Source organism: Nanorana parkeri, unplaced genomic scaffold (genome assembly GCF_000935625.1).
Source record: "Nanorana parkeri isolate BGI_ZX_2015 unplaced genomic scaffold, ASM93562v1 scaffold256, whole genome shotgun sequence".
NCBI classification, from domain to species: Eukaryota; Metazoa; Chordata; class Amphibia; order Anura; family Dicroglossidae; genus Nanorana; species Nanorana parkeri.
Window position 1 is genome coordinate 920,017 of NW_017306524.1, and position 19,582 is coordinate 939,598.

A 19,582-nucleotide genomic window follows, 5' to 3' on the forward strand; every position below is an offset into this window, starting at 1 on the left:
ATTGTAGTCCATCACAGGAGCAAGCTTGGAGCGGTGGAAAAAAAATAGTGTGGTGTGCAATATAGTGCAAAGGAAAGTGTAAAATTATACAGCAATGAATGCAGAATGGCACCGGCTATAGAGGACTACAAATCCCAGCAATAGTACATTATACAGCGAGTCCCTATAAACATATATCAGCATTTCTTCATCTGCCTGTTCTCCTATTAACACATTTATAGACTTGTGAGTCACCGACACAGAAAATTTGTGTGAGCAAGTAATAGTATAGAATTCCAATATGAGAAAATCGGAAGAGAAATTAAGATGATACCTGCTGATAAAAATAACACATCTTCAGTGTTAGCTTTCACTTTGGCATTTGATCAACATTCAACCCCTTCTACTGTGAGCATACCATATTTAAATGAACAGTTATATATCACGCTAGCGCTTGACTGAATGTCCTGTATAATATTTGTCTTGGACAGGAACCTCATACTTTGAAATCTGTTTTAAAATATTTTAACCTTATTATGTATATTACAGTCCTCCTGACAATATGGTAAACATAGCATACATTTTTTTCCTTAAGAAAAAGGGTCTTTTATATCTGATTACTTACACACATCTATAAAGCAGTGCATGTTTATGTATGTCTGCATGTTGCAATGGAAAGGTCATCTGCCTTTCAAGTGATTATTAATCCTATAGGGATACAGGCTACGATGATGTGGCAGAACTTCTGCATTAGACTTAGTAGGATTGATTTACTAATAGTAAATAGGCTGTTCACTCTACAATTGGAATTTGTACTTTGCTGGGAAAGGTTCCCCATAGCTTAGTGAATGTGGTGATCACATTTGCAAAGAATAACCAATCACATGCAAGGATAATTTTAAAAAAAAAGTATTTTTGCTTGCACACCATTTGATGATGGAAGTCAGCAGAATGTTACTTCATTCACTAAGCTAAGGAGATACTTCCCTTGCAAAGTCCAAATTCCCTTGCAAAGTGAATAGCATATTTGATTTGCCTTTAGTAAATCAACCCCAGTATATCAGTTGTACTTATGTTTTAAAAACAATAACTAGGACATCTGAGGTTTGTTTCCCCTCTGTTAGCAACCCCTGGGCCCTTGAAATCCAATTATTTCTTTTCGTCCAAACCACTCTCTGCAAATGACTGAAATGTACTTAATTCTGGTGAAGTTGCTGCAAACAGACCAACTGGCATTTCATGTTACAAGGTTATTGCTAAGAAAAAAGGTTAAAATTGACACTCAATGCCATAAATTCTGGCATACAACGACCCAAAAAATCAAATTACAGCTAATATTTTTTTCAAGCTTTGGAATAAAATTTCGGTTAATTTTGTTTCTGGCTGTGTCCCTTACTTCCTCCCTTAATTCCTCTGCCTGTCTGTGAAGCCTGTACCCTGAGCCTGTAACCTGAAGTAATGAGGTGCTATTGTCACCGGACAGGAAGTCGCTGACAGGAAAAATTATCAGGAATTACAACCCATCCTCACTCTACTACAAATGTGTTCTTTTACTGTGTCTCATTAGAGGGATTTCTCATTACTTCCTGTCCTGATAGGATATCAAGGGAAATCTCCCCAAATGGGACACAGGCAGCTATAAAAAAAAAAACTTGTTGGAAATCCATCCTGCATTTTGAACATCCAAATGCAAAAAGAGAGTGCAATGCCTTTGGTGATACCCTAAATAAAAACCTGACAAACGCTTAATCCTTCTCCAGTCTAAGCAATGCAAACTTAAAGGTCTTGGCTGATGATTGGCTTCAAGGCAATAAATTATACTCTACCAGTCAAGCTGCTCAAATTATGTTTAGAGTCATGTTCCCAAAGCACTGATTTGGTCCATGTTGTTAGGACCATATTCCAAGCAAAGTCACCATGGCCATTATCAGATCCCTCCTACTCAAAGCAGGCTTACAGTCAGTGTACCAAAACAGTGTTCAGAGCTAAATGATCAAAACTAGGAGGAAGTTGTGTCAACAATATAAGCCAAGCTAAAGAGGTATAGCAAGTACCAGAATATCAGAACTATGTTGCAGAAGTGATTCTAATTTGCCACTTCCAGGTGTCTTTATGAGTTTTTGTTGGCAGTCAGGCTCTCAACCTAGACATAAAGATTTGCTTCAGCTAAAAGTCTAATTTAATCTCTTAGAAGACAGTAAGCTGTTTCTTAGTTCTTTCCTATGGCTAATCCCTAAATTTGGTCCCAAACTGCAAGTCTCATGATTTCTAGCCTTGTCTAAAATCACTTGTACATTTACTGTTGCCGTAAATATAATTTAGCACACAGGCAGAATAAGGAGACTCTTTGAATAAGTTCATTTAATGCTTAATTACTTAGCAGTAGTGAGATGAGGACGCTACATGATTGCTTGCAACAGGTGAAGGCACATGTTTATGTCCTTAATTGATGAACATTAGAACTATGTAGGTAAATCCTCTTAAGGTGATCACTATGTTCTCTGATGATGGCTTGATCCAGAGATGTTTGGCCAGATTGGACGTAGTCAGGGGCTTAACTAAAAAATCACAGGACCCCATAGCAAAATCCTGTATGGGGCCCTGTGATTTCTGGATAAGTCCACCTGATAACCCAAACAGCCCACCTGAGGGTGACCCTGCAGAGCCCACCATAGACTCTCCATGGTGACCTCTGCAGGGTCTCAGGTGGGCGGTCAAGCCCTCTTACCTGTCTGGCCGATCCTCTGTCCGCCTCCTTCTCCTCCACGATCGCTTGCCGCCTCCTCCGTCACTGGGCCCCACCTCCTCGATCGCCGGGCCCGCCTTCCCATCGCTAAGACCTGCCTCCTCCATCGCTGGGATCCGCCTCCTCCATTGCTGCTGACGACGGGCCAGCCACCTCCTCCGATGCTGCTGGTTGTCATCGACTCAGCAGCGGCTGTGAGGAAGTATGCGGTGCTGCACATGTGAATGGCTGTGTGTTTCTCCTCACAGCCGCCAGTGACAGCCAGCAGCCTGAAATGCCAGAGCGACCCAGGCGGCCCACACGGCATCAGGGAGATGTCCTGGCCGGGCCCCCCTTTGCCCCGGGTCCCATAGCGGCCGCCTGGGTCGCTATGGTGATTGTTACGCCACTGGACGTAGTTGATAAATGAAGGTAGCATACATATATGATCGTTTGCCAATTCAACTGTTAGTATTCACGGGAGACATGTATCTCTGTCTATGGGTACCTTTAGCTATAAGATTTATTTATTTTTTCATAGTTGCCGTTATGTACAGTAAGACATCTTAACAAAAAAATTACTTGTGTTGGCTAGCAAACCAGAAATAGACTGATAGCTGGCGGGACATTGTGGCTATGAAGAAGTTTGTTATAAAAAAAATAATCTGACTTATACTAGGTATCAATTTGTTCTTATATTAATATAACACAGATTGAAATACTCTGCTGTAGCTCATCATATACATATTGATTTTTTTTATAGTCTTTCATCCCTAAGGAATTTACATTCTTGTTTAATAAAAGGCTTGTGGCAAAATTATTAAAAACATGACAGACCGGTCATGACTTTTTAAAATTATCTGAGTTCTTCCTCAAAACGTGTTTGGAAAGAAGGTTTTTGGGAAAATAAAATCACTGATATTGAATCATTTAGGTTGTGGATGTGCTGTTTGTAGAGCTCAGTTATATATTGAATTAATTCAAGTTTATTGTTTAAAATCACAACACTCAAGCAAAGGTAATTCATAACTTTCCAACATATACAAAGCCAAACATTCCTTTGTAAGCCAATGTGTGTTTCTGGATGACCATGTTTCAGTTGGCTGCTGCAGAGTAGATTGAATTTCCCCCTCTGACCCATATTAATTAAGTGTTCTGTATATTTGTGGTGCCAGAAATCCCCGTTCATTAAAGACTAGTTTAAAATGCAAATTAAAACCGATGCATTGTGAAGTTTAAAGTTACTATACTAACTAATGTAGTCAGAACTTCACTGTAGATTATTGGAAAATAATTAAATTAGACAAATTTTTCGTACCTGATTCTGCTGCAGGGGAGACTTGCAGCACTGTTTCCTCTATGCTAGCTCCAGAATGATGATGTCACTTACAGTGAAGTTTGCTTGATTTTTAGCTACACTTGCTGAAACTAGCCCAAAAATCAAAATCAGGGTGCATTAACTCATTTAAAGTTCAGATTCAGTAAAACAATATAGAGTAGAACTAAGTGTTATAATCTTTTAGACTCTTTATTGTTCTTTGTGTTCTCACTGGGAAGGTTTCCATTCACTTCCTGTCTGGTCACTGGGCCAGGACTTGAGCAAACGCTCTTCAGCAGGGACCATGCAGTTGAAGCACCTCCTTAGTATGGTGTGGAAGAGTTAGAACTCCTGTCAAATTTCATTATTGGCCTAGTTCATGTTAGGGAGGTTCTTCTTATTTTCTAGTGGTCATTAGTATAGGAGGTAAGTGACAATGTCTCCAACAGAGACATAGACAGCAATAAAACAAATGTAAGAAAACAGATAGAGGTTCTAACCCTTACCAAAATGTTCTAACCCTTCCCAACCCTGGGCTGTAATGTGCTCAGGTATCCCTGCATGTGGCATTAACCTTGGCACTTTGTGCAGCACATATAGGTCCAACTACAGGTCCAGGGTCATGTCCATTGTGCAGAAGACCTGTTCCTGAATTCCTCCTTATAGGAATCTCAATTCCCAATCAACATCATAGAGCTCAGCGTGGTTTGGTTGTCCCTTCAACGCACCAGACGTCATGCAACTAAATCTTGATGGATGCAGAATGGTCCATAAATCTAAAAGTGTTTCAGGACCTTTGTCTTGAGTGGGGGATATGTCATGTAGACCTTCTGGTATCCAGATTCATCAACAAACTGTACACCCTTGTCACCAGGGATCCCCGGGCCTCCGGTCCAGATGCCTGGGTGACACTGTGGGATCTGATCAGGCTGATCTATGCTTTCCTTTCTGTGAAAATTCTGTCTCAACATCTTTGCAAAATCGAGACGGATGGTGTTCTGATGATCCATACTGGTCCCAACTGACCCAATTATTGCTTGATACAAAATTTGCTGGGAGTGGGACAAGTTTCACAGGGCTGTCCTATCACCTAGAGGCAGCTGCATAACCCAATGGTCTCAGACTCAGGGGGGGTGATTTACTAACCTAAACACACGCACGCACCAGGTGCATGTGATTTTCACACAGCAAAACGTATTTATCAACCAAAAAGTATCTAAAAGCATATTTCCACTAATGCCATATATGGAAAAATCATGCACATGATGCATATATAATGCTGCTTCACAGTTTAGACAAAAATGGTTAGCTCATGCATTTACATTCCTGCATTCATCAACGCAAGCAACACAATGTAGAGCTAATTTACACAACATTACCTTGCAAATTCATGCAAGGCTTTGCACAACACACCTGCTGGGTGTGTACACACTACAAAGGTGTTTAGATTCCACCCATAGATCATGCTGGGAGGGAACACACTACAGAGGTGTATACATGTTCGTGGTGTGTTTATAAGGTTAGTAAATCAACCCCAGGGAGTCTGTTTCCTGTAATTGGCTCCAAGAAAATAATTTTACAGGTAAGACAAAAAGCCTATTTTTGCTAATAATAATGAGGACAGTGCAGCATGGTTTCCCTCTGCACTATAGATTATTCCTCAAATAACCTCAAAGTGTATAGATTGAAGGTACAATTGGTGTCCTTTGTCTGCCTTCCTCTTTAGTTGTATCTGGTTTGTGTATACACACAATCCATCGAACTAATAGTCTTTTGTGGATGAATAATGCATATGAGATTCATCAGTATCCTGACAAGTTTATCCCATGGAGAAGTGAGCACACAGGTCAAGTGGATTATCATGCACTTTGTGTACAGAGCATTTTACTAAGAACCACATGTTGCACTTCTTCCATCTACGCAAATAGCTTCTTTTGCCGGGATGCTGAATTAATAGTAGCCTGCTTTAACTCTTTCTATGGTTTAAACAATAATGTTAGTGATACACTAACCTGAAATGTATAGAGTATTCAAAGGTTGCTCTTGTTAGATTTGCCAGATTTGTCATTTAAAAGAAAACAGCTTACTTCCCACATGGAAATGTTTGAAAAACGAAATAAAATCATGACGTACATATATCTAGGCACTTTGCTAGAAGACTGGTTAGTCAAAAACTCTTCTTCTTTTAGTTCTCATGTATAGGGCCTGATTTTAAGGAAACCTGTACTGAGGACATGTGCACCTTGTGATTGCCAAATTCTGCTTGTGTAAATGCTAGCTCATTGGCTGTCAAAATGACCCAATCTCTTAAAAACCTTTAGTGCATATCTATGCACTTTGCTTGAAGAGTGATTCATCAGTGACTCCTACACTGGTTACTGTCATGTATCGGACCTGATTTTAGGAAAACGTGAACTGACAAAATATGGATGCTTCCATTACCAACCTCTGCTTCTGAAAATCTTAGCCTACTGGCTATCAATCTGATCCCTTGTCATATACCTCCTGAGTCACTGACCTGGAATATTTATGCAGATCGGGAGTTCTGACTTCACTCTGACTTTGCTTGTTAAATCCATCTTCTGGATCAATGAATCTGAAAGTATTGACACTACAGACAGCCAGGCAATTAGCACTTTTGGAACGAGATCAGCAATGCCTGCGTCCATATTATTATTTTCGGTTCAGGATTCTTTTGATAAGCTCAGAGAAGTAACTTCAGGGAATACATAGTCTTTCATTCAATGTGTTGCACACTTGAGCATGAATCTGGTACTTGCATGCATTTGCATGCCCTCGGTTCCTCCATTTAAAGTTTAGCTATAGCCATTTTTTAGTTCAGAATAAAGTGTGTGAGAACTAATTTTTTGCCATTTTTTTTTGCCTGTGGGCCCCATCACGGAGATTTTACCTCTCCTCTTGTCCCTACGACACAAGGGCAAGAAATCGGGGAGCATTTGTCACTGGGACAGGAAGGTACAGACAACAAAAACAGAAGTTCTAACTTTTCCCTTACCACATGTGTGTTTTTCCCTGCGTCCCTGCAGCAGGACGTGGAAGAGGCTCTAACCCTTCCCTGCTCTATCCAAAGTTAAAGCGGAACTTCAAGATAATTCAAGAAAACTAACCCTTGCAGTGGGGCTACGCCTGCTGCTAGACTGGCCCCCGCAGCCTCTTCTCCCCTTGCCTTAACAGTCTAAGGATCTGTGACAGTGTCACATCTAATACAGGTCTATAAAACATGAAGAGACCAAGTGACATACCACAGCCGGGGCAGAGGGGAAGAGAGGTGAGTAGTCTGTGCGCCAGGACCGAGGATCACATGAGTGTTTCTTTTTTATTTTTGCCTCTAGAAAAAAACAGTTTACCCTTGAAGTGTGGGGGTAGCCCCGTTGCAAGGGTTATATGTTCAACATCCTGGAGTTCTTTAAATAAACTTGTTGGACTTTGGTAAGGCTTTATGAAAGTGAGGGAAGAGTTCATACTGTGTATTCTCCATCATAGGTATATTCATTAGTAGCTTTTCACATTCACCTGGACTGGTTTGTTGAAGACATTTTGCTACTGTTCTAAACAATTTCTTCAGTTCTAAGTACCGATCTACTAGCTATACCATGACCTGGATAACTGAGAACCTTCATGCAATCCATCACAGGTGGTTTTTTTTTAAATAAAATATGTTTGCAGAACCCTTTAAAGCATTGGTTGAAAGCAAATTAAAGGAGAACTATGAGGTGAGTACTTTTCACTCATCCTCATAGTTCTAGCCGACCTGTGACAATGAGACTGTCACAGGTCGGCTCAGTAGATCGGGAGGTGAGCGAACACATACCGGCGTTTGCTCACTTCTCGATCCTGTCACGGCAGAGAGCTGTGACAGGGGAGGGACTGGATTCCCCCCTCCCCGCTCCGATCCTCCAGCTCTGACTGGCGGAACGGACAGGGGAGGGGGCGGGTACAACTGGCTCTGCCTCTAGATTGGCAGAGCCAGCTGTCACTCACGCAGCTGGGTGGATCCAGACATAACTCACTTGGACTGTTTGGGGTTGTCCCAGGGTTACGAATACAAGATTCTGTGTCCTTTACTGTACGATTAAGAAAATATAAATTTTGATTTACCTTTAAAATCCTTTTCTTGGATTACAGTACTGGACACAGGTGCCTCCCCTCTGTGCTTATGCCCCCCTTATTGATTGCTACCAAGCTAAAGTTTCCTGGGAGAGGGAGGGATTATATAGGGGTTGTCCCTGCAGCTCTTATTTTTGCCAGTGTCCATATAACTCAGGGTTAAGAATACAAGATCCTGTGTCTTGTACAATACTCCAAAAATAGAATTTTACAGGTAAGTCAATATTCCCATTTTCAGGTATCCCCTCTTTCATGTAGCGCAAAAAGCATAAAACCATATATCCAGGATTTTGATATATGTGCCTGGTGGAAGATAGCTGGCATTGTGCAATCAGCCTGCCTCATATTTTGCTCTTGTTCTTTAACTATGCACTAGCCCAATGCAACCTCTTTTCTTTCTAAGAAACCATATAAGCTAAAACATGCTATACTCTTACAGGACTAAATGAGAATCTCTTCAATTTGAACAAATCTCTAAAGTAGATGTAAATTACATACATCTGTAAGTTACACCCATTGGTTGAAGGCCATGTCTCCTAGGAATAGGGATTGTGCTGTTTATATTAAAAAGTGACTGTAAACTTCCATGCCTCATATTATATAGGCAGTGCTTCCAGAAAATATCTCCTTTGTCTGAAAGTGCTGTTTAACCCTACATCCAGTGCATGGTAGATATTATATTTAAGCTTTGAGCAAATGCTGACCAGTAGGCTCAAATATCCAAATACATGTAGGCAGTTGGATGCATGTGGACAGCATAAACAGTTTATTATTCTTTCATAGGATGTGCCCTGCACTGAAATTCCATTGGGGTATGTCATGATTAATATAGATTATTATAGATATGTTATTGCTTAGTACAGTTCTTATTATTGTATTAGCCAGTTGTAATAAGATCAGTGTGACAGTTTAAAGAAGCACTCCAATATATTGAAAAATTAACCCTTGCAGTTGGGCTACCTCTACACTGAAAGTGCTAAATGCTCCTTTTGCCTAGGGGGCAAAAATAAAGAAGAAATACTCATCCAATCCTCGGTCCCATCAGTGCTCATCACTCTTCTATATTGGGTATCTGTAATTGTTTATCATGAAATGTATCTTTTACTGACTGTATGTCTTTGATTTGTATAACAGGATGCCCTGTGAAAGGAGAATCTATGCAAAGCATTTCTTGGTTTCATGGAAATCAGCCACTGAATAATGGAGCACGGCCATCGTATGAATTTGTGGAAGGTGGACAGATTCTAAGACTAACTAATATAAGTAAAGATCATCTAGGGGAATACCGTTGTGTTGTAAACAATCCTTCTGAATCACATGTGCAAAAAGCTTTTCTGTCAATTCGAGGTAACTAGATTTCTTCATATTTATTTACATTCTGGACATCCTTTTATTCTGTGTTTTATTTTGTATTTCTCTCTTTTTTTGTTTAAAGAGACGCTAATATCTAAAAGCTAGTAAAGCAGTGGCATGTCATTACATCAATTTAACTTTCCTATTGAAGAAATGCTCAGAAATGGGGACTCTTTTGTGTTCAAATTTCAACCAGCTCCTGTGTTTCAGAGTCTGGCACAACCCCCTGTCACCTCTAGCATCTCACTATAGGCCATTAAGGCTGCCTATCGTAAGTATATAAGGCCAGGTTCACATCTGAGCATTCTGAGAATGCGGGGCAATCTGCCCATTTTCGCAAGCAATTGCTGCGCGTTTGTGTAATCGCGCACAAATGTGAAACGCACGTGCAGTGCCATGTATTCCTTATGGCACACCAAACGTGGCCCACAAATCATGCGGTTTTTCGCATGTGCAAACGCGCCAGGAAAAAGGTGCAGAGACCTGTTTGCCGTGACGCGTTGCCCAGGAACGCTCAGATGTGAACCAGGTCTTATTGTGAGGTGCAGGAGGGGGTGGGGGCCAAGCTCCCAACCATACCAGAGCACCTAAAGCTTTGGGCCTGGAGATATGCAGTTAGGGTTGTCATTAGAAATCATGGGGCCTCCTACAGCATACCTGACAGGACAACCCCTCCCCCACAGAGTACAAAGGAGCACAGCAAGAAAAACAATTAAGATGAAGCACGCATGATGTGCCACTGCAAACTATGGAAGTGGCTTAAAGGGGAATGGATAAATAGAGTCTGAGTCTACTCGCTATATGCACTGCACACGTATGCCGCATTCCTTGTATCCACAAAATATTCTTTACTTATATTGACAGTCTCGTATCCACACATAAATCTCAGAACAAAGGATCAATTTTATATATACACATAGATAGGAAGCATTTAGCAACCAGGTAGAACAGGGAACCTACAGTTCAGCATGCAGAATAGTATGGTGTGGAATAGGAAATGTACAGTATGGCATAAAGAATAGGGCAGCGGGGAATAGGGAATGTACAGTATGGTGTACAGAATGGGGCAGTGTAGAATAAGGAATGTACAGTATGGTGTACAGAATGAGGCAGTAGGGATTAGAGGTCCTGCAATGGAATGTACCAAATGAGGAGGTGAGGAATAGGAAGTGTACAGCACAGATTGCAGAATGTGGTGGTTTGGAATTGTGAACATGTAGCATAGCATACGAAGTGACATGGTATGGAATAGGTAAGATAGAGCCAAGCATATAAAGAATGGGGTGGTCTGAAATAGGTTAAGTGCATCTTAGCTTGTTCCATCTGGGGTGGTGTAGAAGTACATTCCAGTGTGTACAAAATTGGGTATTGTAGAATAGATAAAATACAGCCCTCATGTGAAGTAAGGGGTGGTGTGGAATAGGTAAAGTACAGCATGGCATACAGAATGGAGCAGTGTGGAATAGGTAAAGTACAGCCCAGCTTATTACAGAATTCAGCCTGTCTGGGTGCCTGGCCCTGCCAATGCCCATGAGTGATGCTGCACTGGGGCCACTTACAGGCAGGCACTGCCTGGTCCAGGCCCCCCTACAAACCCGATGACCCAGCATGGAAGTACTGCCTGTACCACTCTATGGGCGGCCCTGTGTGCAGGTACCCGAAGGTGCCTGCAATGACATGCTGCTTTACTAACCTTTACAAAATGTAAGGAATGCTTTAATCAAGAGTCCTCCCTTTCACACAGGGGTGGTTCTACCATGAGAATATGTAAAAATCTTATGGCATCCTCTTAAAGGGGCTCAAAACAAGGTCTTCACCTTGTGCCTTCTGTCTGTACATTTTGGATGCCATTCTTACAAAGAATGACATCCACAAAATGTGTGTAGTTTACAGAAGCCCTAGCATAAAAACAATGAACATGTTAAAATAAAGTTCAAGGCAAATATGAAAATCACCCTTTCTCCAGCTATATACTCAAATAAGCATTATTAAATGTATAGTTGCATGGTGTCTAGGCAGCCATCAAGAGAAAATAAAAGCGAACACATAACCAGTGTGGTTATGCTCTTTCATAGTCCAGTGAGCATAGTCTAGTCTAGTTTTGAGCATCCTGCAGCATAGGAGAATTGTATGAAGTGCAAGAGTGATTGTACAGGATCACATGAGTCCTTAAAAGATATAGACAATCCAATGGGTATTTAAACAATCAGAATATGCAAAATAGAGATATCACTTTTGGGTTGTTGATTGGCGCAGTTGCCTCCAAGCAGTATATTTTAAGAACACAGGGTGTTCTCTGACTGGATGAGGGGTGGTGATGTCCCCCTTGTCCAATCAGAGAATGTCTTGTATTCATAGATAAAAAATACTAGTAGTTCCCTGAATGACCACTGTGCTGAGGGAGTGACCCCCTGTGTTTTCAAAGTAGAGGGGAAGTCTCTCTGTACAACACCATACAAGACCTACTGTAGAAGATTGCTGTCAGCATTGTAGAAGCCCCAGCTACTACAGTGCTTTACAGGATCACAATGGGCCGATCAGATATGGTATATGCATACTTACACTGGGCCAGGCAGGACTACTTTTGTTCCCCATTGTCACTGTGTACGTTGTAATGTAATCACCACTTCAAGCTCACCCCCGTGATGGACTACAATCTCACGTTTAGTTTACTAATTTGTATTGAGATTGTAGTCCATCACAGGAGTGAGTTCGGAGCGGTGACTACTTTACAACACACAGGAATCATGGGGACAAATGTAGCCACCCTCTAGAAGGAAGGACAGTGTCAGCACCAATTCAGAGATGATTTGAGGATCCACAGCAGAGTGATACACAAATAAGATACATTTTTGTTAACAGTTAAGGTACTTGAATGCATTTTGAAGATTTAACTCCTGAGTTCAGTGTCAATTTAAGTTTAAATAAATGGCAAACGGTAGATAAATTGTGTAAAAACCAGCACACACAAAAAAATGCAAATAGCCAATAAAAACAATGAGGCTACTTTGAGGTAAGTTGCTTTTCCCCATATTTTCTCCACTGAAAATAATCAATCACACAAAATTTTATGTCACATAAATTCTCAGAAGAACAAAGGTTTGAGGGCCCATTTGGATTTGTGTGGTGCATCAAAACAAAATCATGGACTTTTTTTTTTTTCCTTGTTAACATATACACCACCATTTATTGACATGCTTTGCGACATCCTACAGTGCAGGTGTGTTGGGTTAAATACACTGCAAAGATTTATAGTGTAAATAAGGATGGCGTCAGTGGAGGTAGTAGCCACTCCTTCATCACATACAAACACAAAATAGAAGTCTTTTGTACTATAGTTTTTTTTTTCTCTAATTACAGCAAGATCATCAGATTATCAGTGGTCGGTGACTGTTCTGGTGCCATGTACAGCATCGTGTGGCAACAGAGGAATTCAACAACCGCAGCTGAAATGTGTCCTCGACAAGCAAGAAGTTAATACATCTTACTGCCTGGATAAGTCTAGACCATCCATCAAACCTGTTGCCTGTAACAGACGAGACTGTCCACCAAGGTATTCATTATATTCATGGTCATTTTTATGGTAACCTGAATTCCTAAGTTCATTTAACAGTACATGGATAACAGAAACAATGCACGATGCAAAAGCAATTAAAACTGATACTACATCAAATATAGCAAATATAAAATACAAATATTTATATTATTTTGTATTTGCTGAAGCCCAATTTCAGCCACTTCCTGTCTACATGCACTCACTTCAACATAAACTGCACATTATAGATCTAAACTGGCTTCCTGATAGTGACAGTGATGGACAATGCTTGCACAATGTGGTTGATTTACTAAAGGTGTATAGACTGCTCACTTTGCAAAGTGAATGTTACTTAGCTTAGTGAGTGAGGTTGGGCTGTGCTGACTTAAAGCATCCAATTGTGTAAACAAAAATCCTGTTGTTTTTTTATTTTATTTTAATTTTCTTTGTACACAAGTAGGTATTCTTTGCAAAGTAAATTTTCACTTAGCTTTACCTTCACTAAGCTAAATGTTAATTCCCTTTCCAAAGTGAACATCTATGTCTTTAGTAAATCAAACCCAATGTGTACTGTAGTCACCTTCAAGGCACATATGAAAGGGTGGTAATGCAGAAGTACATTTGCCAGACAGTTGTCACCCCATAACAGGAAGTGCTTGAAAAAGGAGCTTCATGACAGGATAACCAGGTATTCATTCAATGCAAGCTGCAGATTTAAAATGTATTTTAAAATGATCTCAACATGTTAAAGCTTATATGAAATTTAGGTATTGGGTTTAGGAAGCCCAACTGCAGCCATGTGTTTTTTAAATACCTGGCAGTGATCTGCAGACTAAATATGTATGTGAGGTAGCCTGGGCTATAGTTTGACCAGGAGACTTTCCATCCTGCTGTACCTGAGGCTGAGTTCACACCTAGGCGTATCGAATATGCGCGTTTGTCGCGCGTTTCGTGACGCGTGTTTTTACCGTGATTTGCGGTTAAAAAAACGTGCAACAAACGCGCATTTCCAAGGGCCACTTGGCTGTATCCCAATGGAAACGCGCGTCAAAAACGCCCCAAAGAAGCACCTGTACTTCTTTGGGCGTAGGACGTTTTGTAGCGCGTTCATACGGCCTGTAATACGCCCAGGTGTGAACCATACCCATAGGAAATAATGGAATATCGGTGTTTGAGCGTTTCACAGAGCGTTCGAACGTGCTACAAAACGCCCAGGTGTGAACCAGGCCTGAGGCCTTAGAGTTGGAAGCCTGATATGATGCTTGTCCACCATAATCTCACACAATTGTACTTATTGATGGAAGCACATCATTACAGGTAGGAGATGCATGCCATCTCTCTCAGGTTGAAACATAGGAAGCAATTCAGTACCTATATTTTAAAAAAAATAGTATACCTATGCCATGTTTACAAGCATTTACAGACTCTTGCGAAGGTCAAAATTGGCAATCAGGCAACACAAAGTCGCATCGGTGGTTACTGGGATCTGGGCCCCTACTTCCTTTCTGCCCCCCAAGTGGCGGAATGCCAGGGCCAGGTCGCACATGTGACCTCTATGATTAAGCCCAGGTGGTGAAACTTGTATTTTGGACTTTGCCTGGTATTTACAACAATAAAGTTGGATTTTTATGGACCTCGGTTTCATGTGGCTGATTGAAGAGATATTCTAGATCTTGGTTGTTACTTAGGAAATGAACTTCTCGAGATCCATGTGGTCTGCACTGCTGTTGTATTGTTACCAACATTTATACTGAGAAATCTTAGATACAGTTAATATTTTTTTAAGATTTGTAGCACATAGTTATACAAAGCTATACATCAGACCTACAAGAGAGAATTTTTGAGGAAATAAGCATTTGTATCCATAAGAGGGACTGTTCCTACTGTATGAAAGAGAAAACATTTGGAGATGTGCAGGAAGGGAGTCTTATTTCATTCTTCATTTACGCTGCCTGTAGAACAATTGATTTTACACTTCCTGCAATAGGATGACAATATTTTGCTGTCAAATCATTGGAATATTCTCACTTTGTGGACAGGGTAGTCTTTGATGGACATGTTGTTCTAAATGGCTTTTAGGTCAGCGTCAAACAAATGAAAGCTAACACTTTTTAAAGTGTGTGTTTGGGTAATTAAAAATAAAAAAACATCTGCAGTTAATATGTTATAATATGATATGTTTTTATATTGATCCAGACATACACTTTAAGCAGTATTTTTTTTTTTGGGGGGGGGGAGTGTTTATTTTTTTTTTGGGGGGGGGGGGAACCTTTAACCATGTATATGGTTTATCCCAACCCCTGTAACTGTTACCTTTGCTGGGTAGCTTGGTCCGCATGTAAAGTTGGAGTAACATGTCAAAAATGCAAATATACTAAATTACCACACACAGTTATCAAAATATAATATGTTTTTTCTATAAAGGGCCTTTAGGTTTTATTTATGCATTCAGTTAAAGTGTATCTAAATCCCTCAACAAACATTATTACTAGTCATTGCCTAGTCCTGCCAGTAACACACTTTATGTCCTAGGGCAATAACACTCACTTACCCTACTGTATCTATGGAGCAGCAGTGTTATCACCATTGGACAGGAAATGTGTTAGAACGACCTCCTCCTCTTGGTAGCTCACAGAGCAGAACTAGGCAGGCCTAAAACAATGTTTGAGATAAGACTGCAGAGTGCAGAGCACCCAGGGCAGCCCTGGATTTCTGACAGGTTTTATTTTGCACATATTGAACAGGTATAACATAATGCTTTCAATGTTACATTTCAGAAAAAAAACATAAGATGGCAAAACAAAAAAGTTTATTGTTAGGGTTTACATACACTCATGATACTTAATGCAGTAAAATCAATTTATGAGCCCTTTGTCCACACATGTCTAAGGAAAATGCCCCCCTGTCAAAATGAAATATAGGAATAACACTGAATGGTTTGCTTTAAGCACCTTTTGTACAATACTAGAAATGTTTTGAGACATCTTGTGAACTATCACACTACTCTTTTTGTACATTCTTAACCCAAGGATTGCACAGAACATCTGTTAAGATAAAATGTTAGTTTTTCTGTCAAAAAGGCAGTTGACTGTTATTATAGCTAGGGATTAAGTGACCATTGAACTGTTGTTGAACTTCATTTCCCAGCATGCTTTGCCAAAGGTTATGTAAGCTTGTCTTGGTTCTTCAATGAGTCATTTGATTTCTTAACATATCAAGTGCTATGAAAATATCATCTGAATTTTTGTTTCTATTTCTTGCATTTTTCTCCCATCCAAGCCTGTTCCTATATGTATTTAATATAAAACCTAAACTATGCCGGCCATTGTCATCGGTATCAGAAATCTGATGTGCTGACAGGAACATTTCAACATACATGATGTATGTGTCTTTATCCTGTTTCTGAGGTACAACAGCACTTTCTGTTTTGTACGAGCTGGAATGTTTTCATACAACAAGCTACAGATGTTGATTCCAGCTTACTATGGGCCTCCAAATAATGGGTGTAAACCACAAATGGTATATTAAAAGCCAGGAGGTCGATTCTCTTGCCAGTGACCCTGCAGTGTATGTGATGAGGGGTGTCAGAAAAACCACATATGACATATTGATATATTACTCCTGTTGATCATAAATGCTCTTCTGCAATACATGCTGTCCTGTGCATCAAAGCAAAGGGTTACACTATTAGATTAGCATCTCTTGAGATCAACATTGAGTATTTTATATTAGTTTATTGAAAGGGGGTTTATGATAAGCAGGGGTGAAAGAGTCAATGTGATGATGTCCTGGCTTGACCCAACTTTCAGTTGTTAAAGAAAAAAATAAATAAACCATGCTTCTCAAGGACCTGGATAACGCTCACAGCTTGTATGATAGAAACTGTTGCCAGCTCCAAGATGTGCTGGAACTTACTTATTCACATTTTCATCACCTGCTGTGATGAGATGGACATCTAAACCCAACAGCCTCTACAATATTGATATTCATTGCACACTTATTTATTTTTCTATCTTATTCTATGTGTATTTGGTAACTGAATTAAGCCAACACATAGGAAATGAGTAGCTCTGAAAGGAAATTCATCTTCAGTGAAGGATTTGACGAAGCATAGAAGGGCGTTTTTTCCTTTCTCTGTGTTCTGAATTCCTGCCAGTGGTGGATTGGCAAGGGGGAGCAGTTTCACAGTACTCTCTGGTTTTGGCAGGTGATGCTGGTCATCACCATTAGGGCAGGCAACACATATAGAGCTTTAAAAGGAAACTGTATTGTATTTTTAGTGGTTATATATTTCAAGTTATTATCATAAAGTACACCTTGAAATATTTTTAAGGCAAATGTTACATTTTGGCTGGAGGACTGAGATTGTGTGGGTCTCCTGACTTGCTGATACCTGCCTGAGTGCCTTTCAGTACTGGACAGGTGCTTCAAGAATGAGGTGCAAAAAGAGATCCTTCCTCTTAAATCTGCTGTTAGGCATCAGGCATTTATGAACCACCCAGTGGCCCAAATAGTGCTCCTGGCATTTGCGGTCATATGCCACTCATGACTCCAGTGAACTGTTAAGGGTGTACTACACACCATCCACATTAATCTGACAGTTAGTTAGAAAAAAGCACACACAGCTTAAAAATATTTAACAATTAAACAAAACCCCATGGTCCAGCAAAGACCTATATAGGTCTTTAATATATTGTGCATTTTACACAAGAATTTCAAACATTAACATTTAACTGTGGGAAAATGCTGCGTAAATTGTTGGCTCTATATAAATAACAATAATACATTAAAAAACCCTTAGGCCTCATTCACACTTGAGTGTGGTGCCAATCGCATGAGTTTCACAAATTCCTCCATGAGACTCGTGCAATCTGCTTTACAATACAATGATAGGTGCCACCGCCCACAGCTGTTCGCAGGCCGTTTGCATGTAATATCACAGGCTGTGATTACCAGTGGACGACTGCATCTGGACACTCACTGGAATGTCAAAAGGTAACACTAGTGGGAACATCTTACAGTATCAAAGTATGGCACATCAGTATATGTTGCTATGTCACTCGCAACAAATAGACTTCAATGAGATTTGCCTCTAAGCTCAGTTTAACCGAATTTTTAACACGATTCACCAAACCCTTGGCAAACCGAGCCCAGGCAGATTTGACCATCATTATTTACAGACCCAGAAATCTAGAAAATAATTAAATTATGGGACAGAAAAGTTTTTACTCAGATCAGGGTACTTGTTCATAACACTGCTGTGGTAGTAACCCCTTCCCGACCGATGATGAGATTATTCCATCATGGTCTTTCAGTTCACTAACGGCCGGTGACAGAATAATCCTGTTATGCGGTACAATGAGCGCTGGTCCCTAAAGGCAGATTAGGTGGTCCCAGCCCTGTAATCACAGTGAAAGCCGTCTTGCAGCTCACTGAGTTGTGGAGCTGTGAGCCGGCTCAGCGTGTTACAAACTGATAGAAAGTAGCTCTGTGGAGAATACTGTATTCTTCTCGAAGATACTTAGTATCAAACCCATGAAAAAAATAAAAAAATTATCCCTTAGTGCCCCTTAGTTTTAAGAAAATAATAACATTTAAAAATAAATAAAGTTTTAAAAATTTTAAACGTTTCAAAAAATATTTAAAAAAATTATGTTTAATAAAACAATTATAAGAAAATATAGTGCCACGGAGTCTATTAAAGATAGGAGATAAACATAACACATTCTAAAATTATTCCAAACTAAAATTGTATTTCACTCATGTATTTTGTGACCTATAACTCCCAAAATAAACTGAAATCCCGGACATAAGATATACCCTATAAATATGGACAAATAAAATAATTTATTATTAATTACTTTCTGTTAGCTACACTAATTGTACACATTATTATTGCCAAAACTGTGAAACTGTCCCATGGAAATAAAAAAAAATTCTGAAGTTGTGTCACTAAGGGGTTAATATCTGATTGTGCTGAGCAATAAATAAAATGAGTGGTGGTTTGTCAGTTCTTGTCTTGGGCCTGGTTCACACCTAGGCATTTTTAAGCAGTAGGAAAAGCACTTATAAACACCCAACAAACAAAATCCCATGATTTTCAATCAAAGTTTCTCCATTGACAGCAATGTTTCTTAAGCTGCCAGTCAAATTGTGTGTAAAAATGTGCCTATAACCGCACACTGAACCCACGCGTACAATGTGCAAAAACAATGCCGCCTAGGTGTGAACGGGGCCCAAAACTGACTTTAGGTGTGTAATACTTTATAGTTCTTGTGATATTCTACAAAACACTGTAAAAATTTATTTTATCAATTTAGAAAAAAGAGAAACATAGGCAAAACTGTGAGAAAATAAATACAGTATGTGAAGACTTAAAAACCCCTCATTTAGAATAAACAATATAAACAGAGATACTGTAAATGTATCCATATTAAATCAGAAAGAGTTAAGAAGTAAAAATAGAGTTCATACTAAAATCCTTTAACTGACTGCTCTTGTACTGCACATCTTATTATTACTGAACTTCAGTTCAACCATAACA

At 39.8% G+C, this 19,582-nt stretch overlaps 1 protein-coding gene across 1 annotated transcript in view; it reads left to right on the forward strand.

Annotated features, from left to right (window-relative positions):
• Positions 1 to 19,582, forward strand: part of ADAMTSL1 (ADAMTS like 1) — a gene marked incomplete at its 5' end in the record, with an annotated part of 230,910 nt that overhangs the window by 195,328 nt on the left and 16,000 nt on the right. Inside the window, 2 exons of the mRNA XM_018556868.1 lie at positions 9,285 to 9,497; positions 12,864 to 13,056. Coding sequence (XP_018412370.1) covers positions 9,285 to 9,497; positions 12,864 to 13,056 — 406 coding nt within the window. The remainder of the gene's footprint in view (positions 1 to 9,284; positions 9,498 to 12,863; positions 13,057 to 19,582) is intronic.